Below are 26864 nucleotides of genomic sequence, written 5' to 3'. Positions count from 1 at the left end.
TTAACATACTGCGGCCTCATTTGTCTTCTGGGCTCTGGTTTTGATCCTTTGAAACTGTTTAAATATCTCCTTGGCTTCTTTTTTCACACTTTTAGGCACTAACTCCTCATCTCCTGTATTTCTCTGTTCATCTATCCATTGAGGCTTATGTTTGATCATGGGGATCTTAACCTGGCAATGTCAGCCAGGCACCAGCCTTTAGACGTTCTTAGTTCTGGACTAGGGAAAAAAACCTTCACTGTGCTTTGATAAACCTCAGTTTAGTGCTTTTTGATTGGATTCTTCTTTCATTAATATCATTTACTGTACCTATAGATTGCCAGTGTCTGGCAGTGGGTGTAGCTGCAGTGCTTATTCTGCTGTCTGGACCTATTAATTTGAAAATTAAAATAAAAAACACTGCAGGGCAGCTGTGTTATACAATCTCTTGTTTCTGTGTTTGTCCAACTCTATTTTGTATCATTGTGAGCAGAAAAAATTTAGGAAAAGTTTGTTGCTTGTCAAGGGCATAAATCTAAATGGTGGTTCAAGGGAAAGGTCATCCATATCTGCTGGAGAGGACATGTCTTCACTTCAGTATGAAACTGAATTATGGCTTTAGACTGTCCTCTTGAATCTCAGAATGTGCTGCCTGTGAGTCCCACTCACTGCCAAGGGAAGAGGCATGAGTGGTGGTGAGGCCCTTCCCAGCACACACGAGCTGCAGCCTGGGCAGCAGCCATTGCTGCCTCTACAGAGGCAGAGGTACTGCCTGGAGTGCTGATTGTCATCCCCTTCCTTCCTCTTCTTCCTTTCTTTGCCCCAGTGGCTCCCCCACCTGCAGCTGAAAGGTTGAGATCCCCAGTCTGTGGATGAAGCTTTGTCACCTCATTTAAACCTGTCGCAATGTCACTGCAGGGTGACACTGCCCCTCTGGGTGTCTCCACTTCTTGCTAGGAGCATGTTCCTTCCTTCTCAATCCACCAAGACTGTGGTGGTAACTGCTCCTAAATGTCAAGCAGCTCCTCTGTAAATGTCTGGGAAAGAAAGAATAAAATAATTGTGCTTATTGCAGCGTGCATGCCCAGGCACTGTGGTCCCGAAAATCCTTCCCATGCTCCTGGACAGAGAGTGCTGTTGCTGAAGACACAACAGCTCAAACGCTGCTGACCAGGGGAGCTCATTGAAGCACAGGAACACAGAGACAAGATGCGTCCTGAGAATAGTAAGGGAAAAGCTGAGCGGGATAATTTTTCTTTGGTGCTGCACTGAAATGTTTTGCTTTCCAAGATCACTGCCTTAAGGCAAGGATCTGAACAGGCTTGTATCATCCTGGGCACATTCTTGCCTCTCAGGCAAGAGCAGCATAAACTACTTCATGTTTATTAATGCCATTTCTTACAAGGCTTCTAAATGCTCTGCAACATAAAATCAGTATTTTAATATTTAAGTGTTTTTATGGTATAGTGAGTTGGTAGGTAACTCCACAGAAGGAGGCAAGCTGTCTGCTCTTGAACTTTAGCATGTGCATGTTTCTACTGAGGCGAGTGATCTTTGGCAAGCTGTGACCTGCCTCCACAGCTGGTTCAAGAAATACAGTTCTGCCGGAGTAGGATGCTGAGAAGAGCCCAGGTACCTTCACCTCCTGCAAGGCAGATCTTTCTTTTTACTTTGACATTAAAATTGACAGCTGGAGATTTACATCACATATGTAAAAAGAGGTTGGGTGGTATCTCTCGATAAGCCATGGGGTGCATTGATGGTCACCTCCTTCCCAGGATGGAGACAGCTGAGCCACCTTGCTGGTGGCCTCAGCATCAGGCAGGGACGTAAGGATGCCATGGAATCAGTAGCCCTGTCAGGAAGCTGGGAGAGACTCAGGATTACACAACTGGTTTATTAAAGACTGAGCAGTAACACACTTCATCGTGCTGCTCTCTATTGTAATTTGACTGGCAACATTTGTCAGAAGAAGGTCCAGCTTCTGCAAAAATGCTGACAAACTTGATAACTGCAGTACATTATGTCAGGTTGGGTTTATTAAACACAAAAATTATAAATGAAGCCTTTGGTTTGTAGATAATAAAATGAACTTTATAACTTGTAAAATACAAGAGTACCTTCCTTTCTTAGGCAATGTCCTTTTCTAATGCTAAACTATTAAAAGTGGTATAGAAACAAGGTATAGATTTTTTTCAGGAAAAACCTGAAAAATGTCTCCTGGTGTGCTTAAATATTTTTTAAAAGTAGATTTTAAAAAATATACACCTTTTAAAGAATCTTACATGAATCGTGTAAGTACTGGAGGACATATTTATTTTTTATGTGACAGATGTAAGTGGAAAGTCCACCCTGCCTGCTTGAAGTTCAGACAAGAGGGACACCTGTGTCACCTCCAGCAGCCCACAGCCCTGGCACTGTGCACAGACACAGGCTCCCAGCAGGAGATCTGGTGGTGACAACATTTTCTTTAGTCTAGAAGTGCCTTATTTCCACTAAATGGAAAAAATCCAAACGAATCATGGCATTTTTATTGAACATGGGTATTTTAAATCAGTGGAAATCTTCTAGCTGTATCTTCAGTGGCTTCTGGCAGCCAGTGATATGCTTTGAACATTGCACATGTAATGCAAGCACATGTCTATGCCTGCTTGAGCCAATTCACTCTCTCTTGGGGATTCTCATGCCCTGGCTCCCACTCCTGCAGCTTCTGTGTCTCCTGTGGCTTCTGCTGCTTGGTGCAGCAGAGCTTCCCCTGTGCACAGTCCCTCTGCAGCCAAGGGTATGTATCATCATCATTGTGGGCTGTGCCTGGAGGGTAAAAACATAAAGAAATACCTTTATAACCTTTATTCTCTTGTGAACACAAAGTAAAAAGTTGTTGAAAATCTTCCTCCTACTTCCACAGAAACAGAATAGTTGTGTGGGTTTTCCATTTGTTTTTAAATAAGCAGTATTTCACCACGTATCTGTTCTGAAGTATGTTTCTCCTTTATATATAGATTCTCAGTACAGCCTGTTATTAGTCAGCTTATGAAGGGGCATTTCTTACTTCTTAGGATGACAAGAAATGAAAACATATATGCCCAAGATAGCATTTTCTCAAAAGGTGCCATTAACACACTTCCTGTTTTCTATTTGTGTCTGGATGGCCCTTACCAGGGCTCTGGATCTCAGCTACTGTGCAGCTGCAGTGTCTGAAAGAGCAGAGTGTGGGCTGGCATCCCCACTCAGCCCTCTGGCCCATCTTTGGAGCCCTGGTGGGAGTGCCAGAACCTGCTTGGCTATGTTGAAGACCCTGGGTGCAAAGAGGAAACTGGATGTACTTAATCAGAGCTCAGTGCTTAGAGCAGGAGGGTCTCCTGACAGAAGGCAGACAGAAGGATAATTTTGTCTTAATTATAAAATATTCCTGTATATTTGAAGACCTTTATTTCCCATGTAGTAAAAGCTAACCTGATTTGTGAATAAGAAGTGCAAAAAGAACGAGATAAAAATTTATAAAACCTGTGTGGCCAGTACATGGTGAAACTCCCTCAAATAAACAGAGCTTAAATTAACATCTTTTCAATGAAGGATGTGGTGTATAGATCAAATATTCAAAAAAGCCAAGCAATAGAAAGCTCATTTTATACTGTCTATATGTTTTCTGCACGTTTCACTAAAATGCCAAAATGATACTTGTTATTCAAAATACTTGAATTATACATAAGTTGGAAGGCAAAAATTCAATTCTGCTTTGGCAATGATGATTAAAGATTTCTCATTTTGCCTAGTCTTTAACTTGCCATTGACAAGTTAGGTGTCTCCACAGAGATCTACCTGATATAGTTATATCCTGCAGAACACTCAGGACCAGTTTGTATTCCTAGCAAGGAGAAATTCTAGATGTTTTAGCCTCCTCGTAGAGACTTTGCCCAAAGGGCATTTGAGCCTCAGTACAAGGGTAAATCTTGTGGCTCGAGGAAGAAGTTGTTCCATTTGAAAAGGAGCATGAGGAGAGTTTGGATGATTTCTTGTGAGATTTGGGCTTTTGTTGCCCTGGACTGAGTCCCCTCCTGAGCCCTGTGATCTGTTGGCAGCTCACAGAGCATGGTGCTCACACTCTGCAGCGTCTTAATGCCCTCACCAAGGGCTCTCTGGCTTGCTGCAGCTCTGGCCCCAGGGCTGGCGTTCAGCTGCAAGCAGCTCCCTGTGACAAGGCAGAGGCATCAGGAGGCAGCACAGGATGCCCAGCTGCAGGGGGAAGGCCAGACCAAAAGGTCCCCACTTGCCTGGAGGCACTGCAGCCTCAGGGCTGTTGTATCTGCCTGGACACAGATGTTGCTGGCTGGATCTCAATCGCTGATGGTGGATTATCAATTCCCCTTTCACAGAATGCCTTTATACCTCACTGAATTTTTAGTGGTGAGATCAGAATGTCTCATCCCATTTATATCTCATGGAATAGAGATAATAATGACATATAAATTAGTTTTATATTTCAAATGAGGTCCTAAAGTTGTTTCAAGCTGTATGATTTACTGGGCAGGGCAGAAGAATGTGCAGATTTGCATTTCCATATCTTGTGACAAGCATATCCACAGCCTGTTATTTGAACCTGAGCTGTGGTTGCCTGCTGTGCTGATGATTATTTGTTGAGATGGTAGAACTAGAACACACAAATCTGTGGTACTGTTAGAGCATTGTAACTTTCAACCTGCTCTGCCATCTCTTTGATAAGTTAAAAATCCCCTTTTGCTTCCAAATCTGACTACATAAATGTATGCATGTTATGACTGCATATAGCACAGCAATCTTGGGAACATTAAGTGCCCAGGGATATTGCAGCTGACTTGTAAACAACTCAGAAAACAGTCAAGCATAGGGCTGGAATCAGAAATGTAAATGCAATTGCCTGAATTAAAGTCCATGGATAAAACAGCTTTGTTGATGTATAAATTACCTGCAGCTAGCACAGAAAATAATTGATACTATGCCAAAGTTAATTACATGGAAAAATATTATGAGTTTGTATGGTTTCACACTTAGCAAGGTATTCTGTAAGTCTAAGAGAATACCATGGAGCTCCCAGACCACTGGATGCCCTGGCCCTTGAAAACTCTCAATTCAGTGAATGGGAGGGAAGATGGTAGTGTAGAATGTGATCCTCCACCCTACAGTATGTGTGACAATCTCACAGTAATTTTCAGGGGAATAGGATCTGGGTGCTGGTTGCACAGCCTATAATAAAGCAATTTCAGAAACTTCTAACCAGGTGAAGTAAAGACTTAGAGATACAACCTTGAAATAGTCTGGACAGTTTGAATCCATCTTTATAAATAAAGCTGCAATAGATACAATCCTGCAGCATTAATGAGACAAACAGGAATGAAATAGAAATCATTATCACTTTTAAACCATTATGCAAAAATTTTCTGGGCTGAATATGACAGAGCTGGAAATATCAAGACCCATGAAAATTGTACTGAAATAGATTTGCATAATGCACTGGAAGAGCTTTTGTGAAAATGGAACTAGTGGGAGTTATTTAAATAACAGTATAGCAGCTATTAACAAAATAGTGAGATTCAAAATAGTAATTTACTTTAAACATCTCTTCTAAAACATGTCCAGAATCAAGATATCTGTCAGCAAATAGTACAGCCTTGCAACCCACCTTCTCAAAATTCTGAAAGATCAAGAAATTCTCATCCCTGACAAAACACAAACCTTAGTAGCAGAGCATATTATTTCCACCATGTAGAGCAGCTGTAAAATATTATACAGCCATGGAGAAGCCATATGTTCTTGAGCTATTAATCCTTGCACAGACTTAGGCAGGAAAAGAAGAATGAATCGTATATGCTATGACTATTGGAGTTGAATTATGTATTTAGTGTGATTGCTGCCATTTTCCTCTCCATCATCATCATCATCATCACCTCCCTCCTTGCTCCTGCCATGCCTCATCCTCCTGGATGTACATCTCCAGGCCCATGTGTGGTGTGGAGAGCGCTCTGACTCCTTTGCCCGCGGACTCACTAACGCTTCTCTCCCAGGCAGTGAGAATGCCTTGTCACACTTGAACCACAAGTGGATTCTGGATTCTCCCGCTTGGAGTTCATGGATCTAACCTGGCAGCCACCAATCTTTATGTCTTCTGTAAATGATCCTCCAAGGGTTTACCTGTAGCAGTGCTGTCATGCTCCCAGGAATAATCACAAGGTTTGTGTTTATTTTTGTAACTCTTTACTCTGTGATGTGCCCTTGAAACCCATGAGCCTCCAACTTTGTCTATAAATCTTGTTAAAAGGGTGTGGGTTGCCTGTTCCACACAGCAAAAAAAGCTATTTTTCAATTATTTAGATACTATTCATCTTCTCCCTGAAGCCTGGTCAAAACTTCTGGTTCGATATTGTCCTTTGTTATAGAGTGAGGGATGGTGGCAATTTTCCTGCATGTGCTGTGGCCACAAAAATAGGTGGTTTTGGTTTGCTTTCTGGTACTCTGACAATTAACAATTGCTGTGTCTTTGCATGGTAATTTTTAGTAATGTGTATAAAGGAAAAAAAGGGTGTTTTGTATGCTTCCTCTACTTGTTTAAATACATAATGCTGAGAGTATAAAGCAAAATACAATATTGAAATGCCTCTTTTTTCACATAGCTCTCATGCCTGCAATGCTTTCTTTGCTGAAGCTGGGCTCAGTGTTACGTTGTTAATACATACCTGCCACTTTGAATTGCTTTGTGGGCTGAGTAGGTGTGAATTCATTCCTAATCCTTTCCCATCGCCACCCATGTGAAGATCACGTTGTTTTTGCTCTGTGCCGTCAAATGATCTCATATGCTGCTTGCATTTTCTGAAAGCTCTGCTGCATGATCACACATTAAGGAACAGGCTGAAGGGCTTTTCTGCAGGTTCTTGTTTGTTTACTGTGAGACATTGATTTAGCGCCGTCCTAAATTCTAGTTTGCTTTGCGGTGTTTGGTTTCTTCTCCTCTGCAATTCATAATGGCCAATTTGGATTTGAATTGCAAGTTTGTTGCACTCGGTTGCCTGCAGTACTTGGTAGTGGATAATTAGTGGTAATACAAAAGATGGAGCGTGCACTGAGTGGTTCTTTCCCTGTGAAAAACCTCCACCTTCCAGCAATCCCTGGCCCAGGGAAATTGTTTGCTGAAGTACCTGCATGCTTCATAACCTCTAATGGATGCTTTCTGCCTGACTCGTGTCTTTCTTTTCTGTACCAAGTGATACTCCTGGTCTGTACAATTATTTCTGTCATGCAATTATGTATACACCATTCAAAGAAGTACTTAGCTGTGTTTGCTCCAAACATATTGCTTGTCTTCCTTTGGTTCTTTTGCAAGTTCCATCGGTGTAAAACCATGTGCCTCCCCCTTTCTGAGTGCTGATGGGGTGATTCCCTGCTGGTAATTCCTTCCCACAGTCTGTTTCACCTTGTGCCATGAGGAACAAACTCATCATCATCACAGGTGTTTTCTTCTGTGCCAGTCTAATTCTGCTGTCTTCCTTTTGGGAGGGGATGGCCAGAGCCATAGCCAGGTCATACTCAAGAGCATTAAGCGAAAGATTTTCTAGCAGCCCTCCATGGCATTGCCCCATGCTGCAGGCAGGCAGAAGTGTGGTAAGTGGAGCCTGACTGCAGACCTCAAGCCTTTTGCTTGACCCCTCTGAATTGCCAAAGCAGCCAAAGAATGCCCCAACCAAGTGCAGATCTCTGTCCTGTCTCTGGGGTACAACCAGCGTGTCCACAGGAGAATAAAATAACTTGGGGGCTCTCTGTGCAGACACCAGGGGGTTAGGCCTCTCCTGTGTTTAAGTTGTCAAGCCTTTGTAGTATTGGTTTAAAACAGAAGTTTGCCTGTTTTGTTGTTTTTTCAAAATCAGATAAAACCTTGCCGTTGACATCAGTTTGAATCACATTTCTTGCTACAAAGAAATCAAATTCATAACCAGCTCTTCTGAGCAGTCAAAATTCCTAAATGCTTCTCTTAAGAGTGAACATCACTTTTCTAATGAAAGGTTTTGCTTCTCCTATTAACTGTGTAGTAAAATCTCTGCAATAGTCACAAGGGGCACAGAGAGGGGATTTTTGTACTTGGTAGATAAGAATGAGCTAGGCTTTCCTCCAAACCTTTCTTGCAGCAAGGGATTTTTTCTTAGAAATTCACAAAGACTTAATTGTACAGATTCCCAGCTCCTGAGATGCTTCTTTTGGCTGTTTGTTTCCACTGTAAATGTTTTCTTTTTTTTTTTTTTTTTTTTCTCCCCTTTTTTTTCAGTCTGGACTACTAGCCATTAAGGTTTTAGGTGTTTTCAAGATCTCTTTAGAAAATAGTGCCTTATTGTTTTTGTCATCCTGCTTTACAAAAAATGCAGTTTGACATTGTAATATTTTTAAAAATGCATGGATTTTGTTAGGAATGGAATAGGTTTGTGATAGTGAATGCCAGGAATGAAATCCTAATGCTCATAAATTCTAAAGCAGAGTTTCTGGGTAATTCACTGGCCCCAGGACGTTCTATATGTATGGAGGCCTATATGTATGGCATACCAAGCATCTGATGATTTTTTTTTTGAGGGAACTGGTAAGAAACTGTTCAAAGTGACCCATTCCTGGGAAGTGCTGCTGGGGAGCTCAGGATGCCAGCTGGGCAAGAGGAAGTAAAAGCATCTGTCAGGTGGTTTCTAAGATGCAGTAGAAAACCTTGCAGTTGTATGCAGAGGAAGGACAGAGAAATAAAGTGCAAGTTCAACAGCTAGTCACTGTATCTACCTACAGGGATGTCATCTCACACAGCTTGGAAATGCACGTTCCTCCTGGATTAGCAGAATGAGCAAACCCTCAGTGATTAGTAACCAGAGGGTGCTGAGAGGCAGATTTGGGATTTGTGCCTCTGTTCTGTAGATTAGAGGTACCAAGGCTGCATAGAAGGTTTCAACAGCTGGAGTTACTGGGATGAGCAGTTATGTCCTAGGAAAATACAGTGAGATGGAGATGGAGAAAATGGGAGTTTAATGGCTTATTAGCAATAGTGCAATTGAACTACACAAACAGGTGCATCAAGGGTGTGTTTGAGCAGGGTTGTGTCAAACCAAGGTGCTGCTCAGCTGTGTTCCAAGCAAGCACAGACCTGGTCACCAGCAGCTGAGTAACCCCAGCTTTGGCCCTAGGATGTGTTGTCTTGATTACTTGTCAACAGCTGGTCCTTCACAGTTATTCCATGTTAGCTTCTCCTCTGAACGAGCCACTTTTGCTAGGAACATGCCTAACATGTTCCTAGCTTTTCTAACATCCCAAGGGGAGCACAACCAAAATTCACAGAAGCTGCCAGTAGCCAGAAGCAGCAATAACCAGCTCAGGGTTCCACATGTCCAAAGGCTCCAGATTTTGTTAGCTTTGTTGCATGGTTTTCTCTCCCCTGGAGTTCTTATGGTTTAAGCATAGTTGCAGAAAAGGAAAGTTTTGCTCCTTCTACTTCAGATCTCAGTCAAGTTAGGGCTTTGTCCTTGCTGTCAGACAGGCATTTCCCAGCCCCACCAGTGCAGCTCTGTCTTTGCAGCCATCGTTATCTGGCTGTCGGCTGGGAGGCTCCAGCAGCAGCATTTTGTGTCACACCAGGCAATACTGAAAGACCTGTGTTGTCCATTGTTGAAAAGTTAGGCGAAGGCTGCTACAACATACATAGAATAAAAGATAAAAAAGTTTTGCCACAGCATTTCTTATACCTTTTATTTATTTTTCTACAAGCAGGCAGCCTGAAACAAAGGAAGAATGAGGACTTTGATCCCAAGACACTTCATGTTCAGATTTCTTTCTGACAAGGAATAAATAATTTCAGCCCAACTGTGCAGCTGTAATATATATAAAAAAACCAACAGAAAACCCCAAACCAAGTGCAACACAAAGCTAGTAATAGAGCAGGATGTTGGAGAGGGGTCAAGCTAATGTAGAATTCATTCTCTTGGCTCCAAAATGCATGCAGAACTCAGACTTACTTTCAAGACGTGGTCTGCTGAAGATACAGTGTTTTTTCAAAGTGTTTTTTCAAACTATTTGCTAGCCATGGCTGTATCAATATACAATTAAGGTGGGCTGAAGGAAGATGTATTAGAGTAAACTGCTTGTTTTTGTCAAGTCATTGCCATAAAATTGTGTCCTTGCTTGAACCTGTGTCCTGCTCAGCTGACCCTGTTATTGCAGTCTGGATTAATTCAGACCCTGTGTCTTTCCTGCTAGCAAAAACACTGTCACCATGGTTTCTCAAGAACAGTTTAATAATATTACATGTACTTGCTTGGCTGTCATGCTCCTGCTTTGTTAATTTTGGTACTTATTTCTTTGGAAGACTTACTTTTAAATTAGTCTCAATTGCAAGAATAGATAATTTTTTGACATTAATTTGCTACAGGAATTTCAACCAAGTCATTTTTTAATCATAAGTAACTTCAAAAAGGCCATGTGAAAATTTTACTGTGCAGATGACAGGTATTATCCCTTTATTCTTATGTGATGGTAGAAGAATAGACAGTGTATTTGTAATAACAATCTGGTGTTCCCCACAGTGCAGCAAGCTATTTTATTAGCTACATCCAGACAGCTTTATTAATTGGACTGTCCTTCAGACAGCCTTGGTGTTGAAGAATGTGTTGATAACACAGCTGAAAGTATAAATCATAACAGTACTTTTCAGTTTGTAACATTTATTTCCACTCACCTGCTGTCTTCCTTTGGGGCAGAACATGGACTTGCATAATGCAGGACATATGTACCCTTATTGATCTCAGGATTATGGAGAGGTGCTGAACACTTTGCAGCCTCTTTGCTCACAGCTATTTTGCACAACACAGAAGCAATACCCTGCAATCACAGTGAAATCTGTGGTCTGAGGTAGAGCATGACTTCTTAAAAAGTAGTGATTCTCTTCTCAGAAGTCATCCTTTAAATCTTCAAAGGTTTCTAGTGGTAAGGAACTACAAAGACTTTTTATATCACCTGAGAGATGGTATATTCAACAATATAGCAGAATAACATTATGATAGAACAGCACTTCACTATTAATAATTCAATGAAATATTCCAGCCTTCATTTTAGGTAAATATATTTGACCAGCTGTAGGCTTAAAGCTGGAAGTGTTAAAAACAAGGTCTCAGAACATCATTTCAAGCAAAAGAACTTTCTTTTCTTCTCACACAATGTTTACTCAGAAGATTCCCTGCCCAATCTTGATTTTATATGTATCAGTGCTCATAGTGCTGTTAGTTTATCCCAAGCTATGTCTCCACTGACTCCATATGTGCGTCCACTGACCAAGGCCCTTCAAGTAAGGATAGTTTTATCACAGTGATAGTTTTATCCCATATCTCTAGGGCTCTTTGAACAGCAAGAGCCATGTAAGCAGCTGGTTTATGTGGAGCAATAGTTGTTCATTGTTTCTCAAAATGTCACTCTCTTAAGTAATTAAAATAAGCTACTGGTGTTGCTGCCTGAACACAGCGCTGAGTTAAACCAGAAACCATCAAGGCTGGATACTGCCTACCTCAGAACTTTCAATGAGTTCTGGAGTAATTAAGGAAAACCAAGAAATATAAATCCAATGGTGCAGTGTCTAATTCAGAAAACCCATGAACCAAAATCTGCTGGAGGCTGGAAAGATATCCGTTGATGGACTCGTTGGAGATATTCGTCTAGATGATGCAGTATAGCCTTTCTTATATGTAGGAGTGATAAATGTCCCTGTCAACCCAAACTGTTTATGTGGAGCAATTGGAGCTGAGAACCACTACTTCAAATGCAAGACACTCTGAATTAGTTCAGAAAAAGGTTCTAGTGAAAATTGAATGACATAGAGACGTTAAATTCTAATTGCCAATTTTCTAACTTCTAGTCCTTTCTCTGGACTAAGCAATACTCTGTATAAGTATAGTTATTTTGCCCTCATAGTGTAATTATTCTACATACATGTTGATACATTAACATAACTTCTGGAGGCTGATCATGACCTGTGTATTTTCCAACCTATTTAGAGCAGTTGTTACTATTATTACAATATTTAATCAGTTAATATCTTAAACTAGCAGATTGCATAGTCAGTGGAGTAGTCTATGCTGTTCAATTGCAGCCAATAGCTGGAGAAAATGTTTGAAAAATAAGGAATTGCAGAGTTAAGAGGGAGATGCTTAGCATTGAATTGTTAGCCTAATAAAATTATCCTCTAGCACTGCAGAACTTTATCATTTTACTTCATTCGCTTCAAAATTTCAGCATTGTTATGAGCCCTTCCTCTCAAATCAATATCTCACTGCAATGTCATAAACCTCTTTTATTTCGAGGATCAAATAATGTAGTCAGCTATATATATGTATAGAGACCTAATTCAAGAAACATATTGACAAAATCCAATGTGTAAGCTGTGAACTCCATTGTAACAGGTCATTTGTCTCTATTCAATAACTTTAGCAGCATAGTAACTTCTATTTTATGTTGCTAGAGATAGTGGAGATATCAGAACTATGGTGAATCAGTGACAGGGGTGTACTCCAAAGTGGGGTTTGAGAACTTTTTCTGAGTTTCCCTCAGAACTTTGATAAAATGCCTAGATCTGAAGAGGAGTTGAAAGTGAAAATGTCATTTGCCTCCACTTTCAAAAGGATTTTAACAATGTCTCAGGATATATTTGGGCACAAATTGTGATGTTATGTCTGGATGTGTGTGCAACTAGAGAGGTAAAAAACTGGTTTGATAATTGGGGCCAGAGAATAGTGGTTAATAATTCATACAATATCTCTCTGCCAGTAATGACCTGAACACTAATTTCTTCTGCAGAAAAGGGAATTTCTTTTTCTTTGTTGACTGGTATTGCAGTGCAAAAATGATACCTGACTTTAGTGAGATTTTTGAGAAAAAAATGCATTGAAAATATTGCAGAATGGAAAATGCAGTTGTAGAGCTACAACTGGATTCAGAAGATGATACATAAATTCTTTTCTCTCAAGGCTTTCTGTGACTTTGTGCAAATTATTTAATTTCTTTGTACTCCCCTCATCTGTGGAAACTTAAGCCAAGCAACTTAATGACAGGGTAATGGTGGGCAGCTCGGCTTGGAAATAGATTAGGAACTGATCCTTCAAGCAGCTCTGCGGGCTGATCTGAGGGCAGCTTACTATTTGGAGCTACATGGGAGATGGATGTGCTGTAACTGATTTAGCAGAACCTGAAAGGGGAAATTGATGCAAGGCCTAATTTATCACTGCTGTTCCCTGTTCGGCTGTGACATGCGTGAATTATTGTACAACAAACAGTAGAATATCACTGTTATTCTACACATAATCTAGGTATAGAATGATGATTAGTAATACTTTAGTGTTTTGAATTGCCTTTAGATTAAAGAAAAAGTCGCAGTCGGTGGATATTAGTGGGCCAGGATGCAACCCAGTGGCAGCAGAAGCTCAGACCCCTCAGCCCAGCAGACCTTCCCCTGCCCCGCAGACAGCGGCTCCCGAGGAGGAGCAGGAGAGCAGCACCAACAGCCAGAGGCGCAACCCGCGGAGGAGCGACCTGAAGAGATACTACACCATTGGTGAGTTTCCTTCCACAGGAAAAGTCAAATGTGCTTTCGACTAAAGCAGGGGCTGTTCCTTCATTTGTGGTTTGTTTCTTTTGCTTGACAGCAGCTGGCCTCTAAGTTTACAAATGCTCACAGTGAGCAATAAGTTATCATATCTTAATGCTGATGTCAAATTGCTCCAAAGAATTAACCTGCTTTATTTACCTGAACTCTTTCCCGCTCCTTTTTTTTTTTTTTCCATAAGAAGAAGTATTGAAGAAGGCATAAAAGCAATTTTGAAAGGGATGCTTTAGGAAAAATGTAATTCTTACAGTGGATTGCCCTGGAATTTCAGCAGAGGTTGTTTAGAAGGTTCCTGATTAGGCAGGATTTCCAGTTTGGAGAGGGAAGAGGCATACTGAGTGTGAAGAATTTTTTATGGGGCCTATTCGTATCTTTTCCTGAATATTTTGGTTTTCTGAATTTTCATCTGGAATGTCAGCATCTGCATGACTCTTTAAAGCCATCTTAGGCACCCCAGAACATGTTTTGCAGCCTGCTTCCCCACAAATAATTTTGATATTATGCTTGACTCCTTTTGGCAAGGTTGGAAGGGACCACAGTGGGTCATCTGGTCTGATCTCCCTGCTAAAGCAGGCTCATCCCAGAGCACAAGGCACAAGATTTGGTCCACATGGCTCTTGAATATCTCCAGTGAGGGAGAATCCTCAACCTCTCTGGGCAGCCTGTTCTAGTGCATGGTCACCTGCACAGCAAAGAAGTTCTTTCTCATATTCAGGTGGAACTTCCCATGCATCAATTTCTGCCCATTGCCTCTCGTCCTGTTGCTTGGCAATAGTTTGTGAACTGTTGAATTATTGCAGTATGATGTGATTGTTTCTTCTGCTCCAAGGGAACTATTTACATGTCTTTCACTTGTCTAAAAGATCAAGAAAAATGTGTTTCCTTAGACATCTTTCACTGTGTTATGTCTGATCCCTTGAAACTGGCTGTCATTCTAAGTTATGTTGCTTTTAAAGAAGGAAACTGCATTAGCAATCTACCCATTTTAATAATGAAATCTTTATTTTAAGTGGTGAGTGACTGTATGTGTTTGCATTTTGTGATGCCCGTAAATTTTTCTCTGTGGTTAAATTTGACTCACTGCAATTTCTTTTGGGACTCTTTATACAATCTTTATATTATGAACTCCAATCTATATGTGCTTTGAGTGATCACAGGCTCTGAGCCATGGTTGTTCAGGATGTAACCTCTGTGCTGAAGTAACAGAATGTTGTTTGTACATTTGAATAATTTCTTTGGATATTGTGCAGCACTTTTTTGACAGACTTGTTGACTGGAAAAGGCCTCTGAAGGTTGTATAGTCTTGTGTCCTGTTTAAAGCAGGACCTCAGCCAGCACCAGATAGAACAACCAAGGCTTTATCTTGCTGAGTTTTGACAGTCTCCAGGGGTGGATGCTCCACTGCCTCTCTGCCTGTCAGGCTGGAACATGGACAGTGTGTCCACAGACAGCAGCAGTTGTGGGCAACTTGCCCATAAACAGATGCTGTCATTAGTGAACAACAGTTGCAGACCCTAGGGAAGTATGAGGGGAACAGACCACAGAAAATGGCCAAACTTGAATGTTTTTTTCCAAATATCATCTTCTGTTATCCTTGTACAGAGTATTGGGAGAGTCCAGAGCCATCTGGACTGACCCAGGATGGGAGAGGTGCTGGTTTTCTGTTCTTATACACACAACCTTGTCTATGGGACTTGTCTAAATCACAAAGATTAAGTTGCTAGAGCCAGTATTATTGCATAGTGCATTATGTCTGACTTTTGCTGACAGGCAAATTAAAGAGACAAGAGCTGCTCTGTATCTTCTCAAATGTTTGATGGCACATGTTCCTGATGACTGTGAAAATGAATGGTTTAATCTTGGACAGCACAGCACTGACACCAGATGAACATGTTTACTGCACTGACTGAGTTGCTCCAATATTGAGTCTATGGCTTTGGTACCTGAAAGAATAATTGTCTTCATAGAGGATATGTTAATTTATGACCTATATCACTCCCTTAACTTAAAATAAACTTTCTGTTACTTGTCTCAAAAATGACTTCTGATATTTAAAATATAATAAAATAATTTGTTACTTTCTGAGGATGAATTTACTGACACACCTGTAACGGACCCTTACTCTAAAATAGAAAAACTCCTCAGATTCCTGTGATGTTTTGTGTAAGATTGGCTGTTATATAGCATAAACAAGCACACTAGATCTGTGGCCAACTTAATACAATTACACAGAGGTTACCTTGTTTTGCCCTTGTTTTCATGTTGTTCTACTAAAAGCAACCTGTGTTCAAGATCAAGTAAATGGACTGAGAAAATATGTTAGAAAAGTAATGCTCTCAGCTGACTTTTTTCTTTTATTTTAAAATTAGTATTCTGTTACTTTAACCTCAGAACAAATTGGCAAATGACAGTGTTTATGGCAGTGAGTAACTGAGCTTGAGCTAACAAATGCCAAATGTGTTTTGTATTACTCTCTTGCTCTTTAAGAATTTATTTTAAGTAATTATCATGATGTGTAAGGTACTTTATAGATGTGACAACTGAGTTCAAATACATAAAAAAGTATCACATCTATGTTTAGACTTGTGCATATAGACAGTTTGTGCTTTAAAATGCAACTGTCAGCATCACATTGCCCATTAAACTAAAACTTATTTCAGGGTCTAACAGGATTTGTTAATCCATTTTATTCAGTAGCCATGCAACATATGATTATGTGTAAGAAATGTGTCACCAGTTTTACTTCATCAATTCATGGGAAGTATTAAAAATATCAAAGGTATTTTAAAAATATGTGGGTTTTTTGATTTGGCTATGCAGAAAGCACTTTAGAGATCTTTCTATAAATCAGACTCTGTTTGCAGATCCAGAGATGTGAGCATTTACCTTGCACACATATGCCTTGCAGAAGAAGTTGTAGCAACTTGTGTATGCTTGCAGATACTGTGAGTAGGCACAGGCAATTGTCTGAGAGTTGGGTTTCTAAAGGCTCTCTAGCATCAGAATATTTTTAATTTTTTGATTGTGGCACCTTATGTGCACATAGATTTACCCAGACCTTCCAAAACTGATTGAGCAATGAGGAAGGAATGTCTGGTAATTCCAAGAGATTTTAAAATTTCATCAGCACTGCTTCTACTTTAGATAGCTATAAACAAGTTACTTATTTTGCATTTCATCTTTCCCATGGACTACACTTCAGGTGCTTTCCAAACTTAGTGAGTCTAGTTGCACTTTTTAAAAGTGGGGGGAAAAGTAGGTAAGAAAGAGAAGAACTGATAGGAGTAGGCAATGGGGAACAAGTTGTATGCTTGGTTGGAATGAAATAAAAAATGGAGAGTCAGTGAGGGGGATAAATAGCTCTTCCATATGGCAGGCTCAGCAGGCAGGAAGGCTCCAGCGCCTCCAGTGCTGAACTGGTGTGAAGAAATTGAGTGGGAACCTCTAGATTAATAAGATGAGTGTAGGAAAAACAGTCTGTATGGTGGGTTGGATGAAGTTTTTTGGAGAACTCTAGAAACAGCACCCAAGACCCTTAAAAATAAAAACCTAAAATTAGACTTTTTAGATGCTTCGAGCACTTAAAAATCCAGGCCACTTATTTCTGAAGTGCTTTTTGTTCAGCAACTCCCTCAAAAGAGAAAAAGAAGGTGCCTGGGTCTTTAGCCTCTGAAAAAGGGGCTGGAATACTAAACAATGGAGAATTATATGGGTAATCTGAATTCAAAGCAGGCTGTATCAGCTTAATGCCCTGTCCAACTAAAGAGCTACAGCCATTTGTAGGTGGCTGCATCTCAGCTGTGTTATTTGTAGGACCCAGTTGAAGGGTAGTGGGACTATTCTTCACAGCATGATGCCCCAGGAAATGCTTTTAGCAATTTATTAAGGTGAATGAAGTAGTAAATGTCACCCTATAGAGACATGCATTTGAGGTGTATACTCAGCTGGGCAAGCCTGGTGTATCGTGCTTGGATACCTCTAAGAGGACATAGCCAGTGGACTGCCTACCTAATAACCCTGGTTTTGTAGATCTAAAAGGCCTTCTTTTGTTCTCTCTGCCATTAAAATAAAACTGCAGCACTGACATAGAGTAAATTCATGATTTAAAAATAAGAAGGTTGTATAAAAATATTTTTCTGCTCAGGCAAAAGAAATTATGAAAAAGGGCAGAAATTCATACTAGAAAATGTTATGGTGCAGTATTGGTGGGGAGATAGGGAATGCAGGTTTTTTTGGTTTGCTTCTTTTTTTTCATTGTATCTTCTAATAAAAGCCTCAATGCAAGTGTTGCTGATCAGGCTCTTGCTAGCACAGCTCATTTCATTTAGAACAACCATCAACTGCCATCTTTTGTTGGCACAATCTCTGTCATCAGTGGAAGGTGTTGCTGCTACAACTACACACACTTAGTAGTTTAGACAGAATACCTAAGTATGTATATGTACATAACAGCATAGGGACACTTGGGAAATACTACTTGCCAAAGTTCCTTTCCCTACAGTGGTCCATTTTTTTAAAAAAGTTAATTTCATGTTCCACTTGTAAAAAAAAAAAAAAGAGAAAAAAAAGAAAGAAGCCCTTTTCTCCTTCATTCTCTCTTGCAAATGAGATCAGTAGAATTCTTAACAGAGAAAATATTTTCTGCTAGCTGAACCTTGCCACATTAGTACTCTGAATTAACTAATATAAAATCAGTATGGAAGAGAAATTAAGCTTTTGGGAAAAGCAAATCTGAATAAATACATATTAATTGACTAAGTTTCCAAAACAATTGTCTAGTAGTTAATGCCGAAGTGATAACTGGGAAAAGACTGATGTTTATGTGAGTTCCTAATCTTGTTTGTAAGAGACAAAGTTTCAGTGAGTAGTTGCTTCAAATTTAGCTGGGATTAGTTTTTTTTAGGGATTAGTTTAGAATCACAGAATGGTTTGAGTTGAAAAGGACCTTAAAGTTCATCCAGTTCCAATTCCTTTGCCATAGGCAGAGACACCTTAGCACTAGACCAGGTTTCTAAAAGCCCCATCCAACCTGGCCTTGAGTACTTCCAGGGATGGGATGTCCACACCTACTCTGGGGTAATCTGTGCCAATGCCTCACCACCCTCACATTAAGAATTCTCTGTAGTATCTAAACTAAGCCTCTTTTAGTTTAAAGCCTTGTCCTATCGCTTCATGCCCATGCCAGAAGTCCCTCTCCATCCTTCTTGGACGCTCCCTTCTTGTAGGTACTGGGAAGTTGCTGTAAGATTTCCCTGGAACCTTTTCTTGTCCAGGCTGAACAACCCCAACTCTCCCAGCTTGTCTCCACTCCAGGAGAAGTGCTCAAGCCCTGTGATCATTTTGGTGTCTCTACTTTGGATTCGCTCCAGCAGGTCCCAGAGCTGGAAGCAGCACTCAAGGCGGGGTCTCAGAGAGTGGAGTAGTGACAGAAGCACCTTTCTGGACCTTCTGGCCACACTGCTTGTGATGAGGCCCAGGACACATTTGGCTTTTGGGGCTGCCAGTGAACATTGCTGGGACATGTTGAGCTCCTTGTCAACCGTTACCCCCAAGTCACTTCTAATAATTCGGTACTTCTAAATGTATTGTTGTGAAAAGAAGATGGATATTCCAAAGAATTAAATGAATAGAAATATAAGTTATAACTGGTTACAAGAATCATTAGTAATGCACAAAGCTGTATAAAACAGTATTTATAAAGTGAGACTATATTAGAAATTATTGTATGGGGAAACCTAAAACATAATGTATCTTTCAAGTGATTAATAAATCCATTCTTCCTGTTATGAAAGGAAGAACTAAATGAAAAGTGATCAGCTACTACTTAGTAGATACAATTATACCTAACCTTTGGGGTATATGCTTTCCAGTGAGTCTGTTTAAGCTATGACTGTTGCAATGATTTGGAAACATAAATAAATATAATTTTGTTTAGATATGCAGTAGATTAATTTTCTTGCTGTTTGCATACATTCCAGTTTGCTTCCATAAAAATATTACTTTAAAATATGTCAGGAATATCTGCTTAAATGTGAATTCATACACATTTGTTACTAAATTTATGTAGCATCACAGAATCTGCCAATATGAAATTAATGTGTGGCATTAATATCAGTTCAAGTGGTGATTTCATATCTCAGAGATCTCTCACCCTGCTGGAGCTATTGGAGTTGCTGCGAGAGACCTAGTCAGACATTACAGTGAATCTGCTCCTGGACTCAAAACTGGAAAAGGACAACATTGATCCACCTGAAAATACAACCTTATTTACAATCAAGCTGAGAGTTTTATGGAGTTTACCTCATGGGACTACCCGCTATCAAGTCACTGTTTAAAAACAGAGTTAGGAGGTTGCCTTTTACATTCTCCTCTAAAATAAGCATAAAATTTGTTTGAAAGACAGACATTGTGACTTGTTGTACTATTGTTTTCAGTGTGCAAACCTCTTCCTGCTCTGCAAGATATTATTTGGGATACTCTGGAAAGATATAATTCTTTTTAGAAGACATTATCTGATATTTGGTGTTTTTACTGTAGAGAGGTTTTCCTGCAAAGAATACTTCACTTTCTTTCCAAATAACATTCTTGTCATTTGGCCATTGAATATATTTGCTTCTACTCTCCTGCATAATTGAATGTGGTTCTTTTTTGTAGTGGCTCCCAAATTACTTTGGTTATTTGTTGCTGATACTAGCAAAGCACATAACATGCATAGGTGTATTGGCTGTTAGATAAATGGTGGAGTTTGATGCAGTAGGTGCTGTAAATTTCAGCTTCATCTTCTCACTTTTAGAGGACAGGTGGGAGATGGAGCTTCCAGCTCTGCCTCAGAGCATCCAGATGCTGCTTGGACATGTTTGCAGAGTTTGACTTTGTCCCATTCACTCCACTTCTAATTTCTTTATTGAACATTCAGTACTTTTTGAAAAGCATCATTCTGACTGCCTTCTTTAAATATGTTTTCAGAAACTTTTAGAGGAGGAGGAGGCTATTTTCCTAGCACCTCATTACCTGTTTGTGAGTGATAAGGAAAGGGAAATAATTTATGGAATGTGTGGATAGTATGGAAAGTATCTCTCATAGCAACAGTAACTATGCAAAATCCTTACTCATTCAACCTTTCTGAAGATTTTTATTAGTGATTCAGATCACATAGCTACTCTGGATGGGCAAGCAAGCATTTATTCATGTCTTTGTTTTTCTCTTTTTTAGTATTTCAAACTTGGAGCCATTACAAGCCAGTTTTTAATGTTGTATTCTTCTTCTGTCCTTTACAGATACTCTGCATATCCTTTGAATTTAAATTAGTTCTGAGCTATAGAGACAGCATCCACCAGAAAAGTGATGCTCATTAATGTCCTTTCATCTCAGTATTTCCCTTTCCTTAGCATCTGGTTTTGGTTTTAATCATATAGAATGCTATCATATCATCTGCTGAGTCATTTTGGGCAAGAAATATTTCAGGATTTTCTAATTCTCTTGCTTTACGTCAGGATAAAGATGAAATCTTTTATAGTTCTGCAGACAAGCTACCCAGCTTGCAAGATCAGCTAATCATGTGTACTCTTGGGATACTAAAGTTTGAATCTCTAGGGGAAGAAAAAACAACCCCTGATCTCACCCATAAGCTCTCAGCTCCAAGAGGTTGCATCATCCTCAGTCTCTCTCTCATTGGAACTTTCTGCAGGAGAGAAAAATGACAGAAATAAAAGGACCTTATTTCTAACATGGTGTGCCTTGAGCACCAGTCTTTTGAGTACTGGGAAATAGCAAAGCCTTCCTCCTAGCAGTGCAAGAACAAAGAGGGAAAATACTGATTCAGTGCTGAAATAGCTGGGTGGTTTAGTGATAGCAGAGGCAGATAAGACTGAGGCTTTTGAATCTGGAGACATAGTTCTGAAAGAACAATTATTACTGGTATTGGAAAAGGGCTAAGTCAGTGATTCTGAGAAAAATCTTGATCTACAGGAGGTGATGGGACCCATTGGAATACATAGTAAGGATGCTGAAGGAACTGCTGAAGTCACTGTGAGGTTCTCGTTGTTGAAAGGTTATGGAGATCATGGAAGGCCCATGATGTCTTGGAAAAGGCAAATGCTAGACCCCTTTTCAAAAAGGGCCAGAAGGATTTTCCAGGGCTGTTCCATAGGCTGTTCATCTTCACTTTCAATGGTCATCACCTTCCAGAGCAGCCCTGTGTCCATGTTGGGGCACTGTGGCCTAGGTGGTTGGAATCCTTCATGGCTGGAAAAAACTCTAAAGACAGCAGTCACCAAGGCCATCAGGGGCCTTGTGAGGAACAGCTGAGGGAGCTGGAGAAGGGACACATTGAGGGGCACCTTACAGCAGCCTGTTGCTGTCTGCAAGGAGGCTAACAATGAGATATCTGTAGTCTGCTCTTTGCTGTGGTGCAAGGCAGGACAATGGCACATAGCCAGCCTAGAGATTGAAATATAAGAGGCTTAGGCGTAATGTAAGGAAAAACATTTTTTTCCCCAGTGCAAGAGAATGTACAAAGAGGTTGTGCTGCTTTTAAGACCCAACAACTCCACCTTCCATAAGTACAGGAGTACAGGGAATGTTAGCACACCGAGGCACCTGTTGTGATTATTCATATTTTATTCATTCTGAAATCAAGTGTAATTTTTTCAGACAGCTCAATAATTCTATATAGCTAAAAATTTACTAAAATTGATTATAAAAATTTGTTGTACTTTATAGTTAAAATAAAGTTTAAGGTAGCTGAATTTTTCTGATTCTCCACTCTCAGAAAAAAAAAAAAAAAGGAATGTTTAAAAGGTCTTAAAATACCTTGGCTCTTGGTCCAAGGGGAGTGTGATATTTCTGATTTAGTGATTGTTTCAATTCTCTGTATATATATATCATGAAAGCTATGATTTTGGGGCATTAATCAGAAACTCAACTTTATTGATGTTGTCAAATGCCCTCATATGTTTCTTATTTATTTCCTTAAACTTTCTTTAAATTCATAAAAAGCCCTTCTGAGTTGAGGGGTGTGGGGGTAGAAAAAGATATTATGGAAAGGATCAAACCACAAATACTGCTGGTGACCTGTTTGCAGAGTGACTTCCTGACCCTTAGAAGCTGACACTGAGATGGTGAATGAGGCCATTGAGTTTCCTTGCATACTGCATATATCTGAGCATGAAACTAAGATCAAAATCTGGACTTATTCATTGTAGAATAACTACACTGAAACCAAAGTCAGTATGGAATAAAGTGATCAAATCCATCTGTGCAGGGACACTGATCCTGAGGCACGACCCACCTCAGTCTCTACCACCTGAGATGATGGGGTGGGACCATCTCCCTCCTGTTCAAGGAGGTTGTTTTCCTGTGAGAATGATCCAATTCAAAGATGTAATTCAAGCCATTTATACTGTGCCAGAACAGACCTTACCCATTACCTAATATTTCTGGATCCTTAACACGAGGGGTTATCCAATACCTTGAAGCCTGCACTGAACTTCAGTCATTTTATTTCTTCCATTTAAACAGATTTTTACCCTTTCCTATATTCATGTTTTCTGATTATTTATCATATTATTTTGCTAGATGTTGCTTGATAAATATTGCTAGATAAAGATTTTGCTAGATAAATAAGAGTCAGATGTGATTTTCAGGAGACAGGTCTTCTGAGTTAGGATCACCCCCAGAACAGCTTGCTGTGAAGGTCCTTTTGTATTTTAGCAAAGTGGCTTGTTGTTTTGCTTCTTTCCCTCAAAAACATTATGGGAACTGAGTGTTGTCACTAAACCCTGATTTTTATCTTGAACCAAGAAAAACAGTTAGATTTTATCATGGAGTTATTGTATTGTTGAACATCCCACAATTACAGAGCATTAGTATGCACATAGCAGTATGCAAAGACTTTACAAGCATAAAATATTCAACATGTACAAAAATGCTTTTTATAAATTTAGATACTAATTGGCCAGATACGTTCATGAAAACTAAATAGTGGCAGCAGCCTGCTATGTTTCCAATGAATCTCATTAATTAATATGCTTGAGGGATTCTTTTGTTCTTTTAATTTGTAGAAGATAGAATGACAGACTGTTTCCTGTGCCAGAGGAAATGTGACAAGCATGACCTGTTCTAAGGGTTGTTGACTTGCAGTTTCTCAGGCACTTTTGCCATACATTTATTTAGGAACCTGTGTGACCACTTGGGTATGGAATTAGGTGCTTTTGTCACCTATCTACAGTTTGAATTATGTTTTTCTCTTTACACTTCTATGTAAAACAGTGCTGAGGTTGGCTCTTTGATAGTTTGCCAAGTTTCTGATGTTCTTGCTCTGAATAAATCTCAGAGAAAATATCTCCTTCCTACAGTCATTTTTAAAAACATAAATGTCCTAGGAAATAAAATTATGATTTGAGAAATTTGCTTAAATTCTTTCTACAAACTAGATGACATGTTCTATTTAAAACCAAAAAATTCTCATTTTAATAAAACATGAGACACTGATTGTTCACAGGTCAAGACTTCCCCACATAGCTGCTAATGTTAGCATCGGTTAGGTACTGAAATCTGCTGGGATCTTGGAGAGAAACCATCACCAGTGTGAACCCTGAGAAAATGCTGAATTACACCACTGCTGACTCTCAGCTGTCTAGTGGTTTGGCCCAAACTCAGCTCCAGTAGTAAAAGATAAATCCCTGTGGGATTACAACTACATAATGCACAATTGAGTTGATTTTGATATTTTTAGTTAGAGTAGAACGCCTTTGTCATGTTATCTGACACTGATCTAAATCTGCACTGATTTCTTGTGATTTTTTTAATCAATATTAAATGCACGCATTTCAAACCTGTCAGATAGAAGATAATATGCCAAATGAAAAACATAAAACTTATTTCTTATTCAATGTTTGCTGGAAAACATACCAAGCCCAAGCAGTTTATCCTTCCTTAAACACCACATTTTCTCTGCTAGGTTTACTAGTGGGACTGTAATTCATCACAAGTGAAAAATACGAGAGTAAAGATAGATAATTGGAGAAGTAAAGGGCTCACCTTGAACCCTACAGCAGGCTCTTCCTAGAGAACAGAATTTATTTTTCCCTGACAAGGTGGTTCTGAAGGATTGCCTTTTTGAATGAGAATATAACCAAGTGGAATAGTGTAGGCTTAGGAACACCATGTCATTGTTACATGTGATTGTAAATAACCTACCAGAAAATACTTTCTCCAAAAAGCCCCATTAACAAAGACGGATTGGGTTCAATTCAGTGTCTCAGTGTTCATTGAATGAGGTTCCTGTATTTGATGGTCTTTTAAAAGACACATCTCTTTCACTGCTTTACCACCATATTTGCCATCAAATTGATTTTCCTATTTCATCTACCAGAGACAGAAAAAGTATAACTTCATTTGCTTTTAGATAGTTGGCAAACTTGTTCTTCAGAACAATAAATATTTTTCTCTACTCTGCTAAGAACAAGATGCTGCAAGTCCTTTTGACTGATTTAATTATGTATTTTTCAAGAGGGAGAATGTGCTAAGTGACAGTTAAGGACAACTTGAAAAAAGGATACTTTATTTTTTACACATGAATAGTGAAGCTCTCTTGCACTGAGAAAGAAAAAAAGCTCTTTATTACAATTACAGTCTAAATTACTAAACAAAGAAAGGCTAAAAGATGCTTTCTTTCTTAGAGTTGAAATAAATATGTCTGAGGGATGTTTATTCATCTGAATAAACCCTGAGTTATTAAACTCTGCTTGGGTAAAGAAAGAGATTGCAGGGAAAGGTGTTGGAGTCAAGGAATGGCAGCACCACAGATATGAAGAGTAGAGTGTCAGTGAAACACCAGTACAAGAAGAGGGCAGCACAAGGCTAGGTGTGCAAGTAAGTGAGAGTAGATTCCAGGCAATGAAGAGGAGCAGAGCTATCAAAAATATTTACTTGATAAAAACACAAGTAGAGATACAGAATGTCAGAAAAGCCCTGTCTCATACCATAATCCAGTGTTCTGTTAATTAACCAGCCTTCTCAGATCCTTGTTCTGCTGACAACACTTCTGCTGACAACAACATTTGGTGTTAAGACATTTTTAATTTTAAAGGACAGGGAGAGAATTTCTAGGTAATTTACCTTATTAGGAAAAAGTCGGAAATCTCAGTTCTAGTATACTGATAATGTCAGTTATATTTTTGTGAGGGAGAAAAGGTGGGAACATTTAGTCAGTTTTAGGTACCCACTTGTGACAGCGGTCCCAGGGGTCTTTGGATGAGGGAAGAGATGAAAATGTTGGCTCCATGTTCAGAAGGCTTGATTTATTATTTTATGATATATATATATATATTACATTGTAACTATACTGAAAAGAATAGAAGAAAAAGGTTCATCTCAGAAGGCTAGCTAAGCTAAGAATAGAAAGGAATGAAAAACAAAGATCTGTGTCTCTGACAGAGAGAGAGCCAGCTCTGCCGTGAGTGGTCACTAATTCCAAACACCCACCCGAAACCAATCACGGATCCACCTGTTGCATTCCACAGCAGCAGATAACCATTGTTTACATTTTGTTGCTGAGGCCTCAGCTTCTCAGAAGGGAAAAAATCCTAAGAAAGGATTTTCAAAAAAGGATGTCTACGACACCCACTGCCTTGCAGACTTACACTTCCCTTTTCCTACTGTCAGGATGACTTACATGTGAATAGGATGCAAAAATAGAGGGGGAAAACCTAAATATAATTTGATTTTTAGTTGTTAGGGACTTGAGTGCGATCATGTTTTTCTAACCAATACACATCATATGTATGAATGCAAAATTATGTATAGTGCTATCTAACCTCATATGCTGAAGAGGTATCTCTTGCTTAATTAGCACAACTGATGTTTCAGTTTTGAATGTTCATCAGTTGCCTGTAAATTAGGATACTAACTGGAAGATGCATGTTTGGTTGGTTTGATTTGGGGTTTCTTAGCACAATGTATTCTCTCTTTGTTAAAGGAAGCAGTTAAAAATATAATCTCTACAACCTGGACAGACTGTTAATATTTGCAACTATTCTTATTTTCTGGGGGTTATATTACATGACCTTCATATTTATCTGCTCAGTGAAACAAGTTCCCTTAAAAACATCTGCAGTAATACAACAGCTTTCTTCTGGATTTTTTCCCTCTGAAATCTCCTAGGCCTTCAGTTAGCTTGCTAGTGTCTTGCTTATGGAAGAAGTATCAGAAATATGAAATTTACTTGCAAATTATCATTATCTAT

The 26864-nt window shown here is 39.5% G+C and overlaps 1 protein-coding gene across 4 annotated transcripts in view; it reads left to right on the top strand.

The window, feature by feature from the left end:
- The window catches only part of OXR1 (oxidation resistance 1), a 258894-nt gene that overhangs the window by 115855 nt on the left and 116175 nt on the right, over positions 1 to 26864 (top strand). For 3 of the 4 annotated variants that reach the window (XM_059471809.1, XM_059473447.1, XM_059472647.1), the window contains 2 exons: positions 6021 to 6186; positions 13371 to 13567. In XM_059471809.1, the coding sequence (XP_059327792.1) occupies positions 6128 to 6186; positions 13371 to 13567 (256 nt within the window). In that variant the 5' untranslated portion in view covers positions 6021 to 6127. The remainder of the gene's footprint in view (positions 1 to 6020; positions 6187 to 13370; positions 13568 to 26864) is intronic. The other variant, XM_059475118.1, reaches the window with a different exon arrangement.

This window comes from Ammospiza nelsoni, chromosome 1, assembly GCF_027579445.1.
Source record: "Ammospiza nelsoni isolate bAmmNel1 chromosome 1, bAmmNel1.pri, whole genome shotgun sequence".
NCBI classification, from domain to species: Eukaryota; Metazoa; Chordata; class Aves; order Passeriformes; family Passerellidae; genus Ammospiza; species Ammospiza nelsoni.
This window is presented reverse-complemented; position numbering and strand designations above follow the sequence as displayed.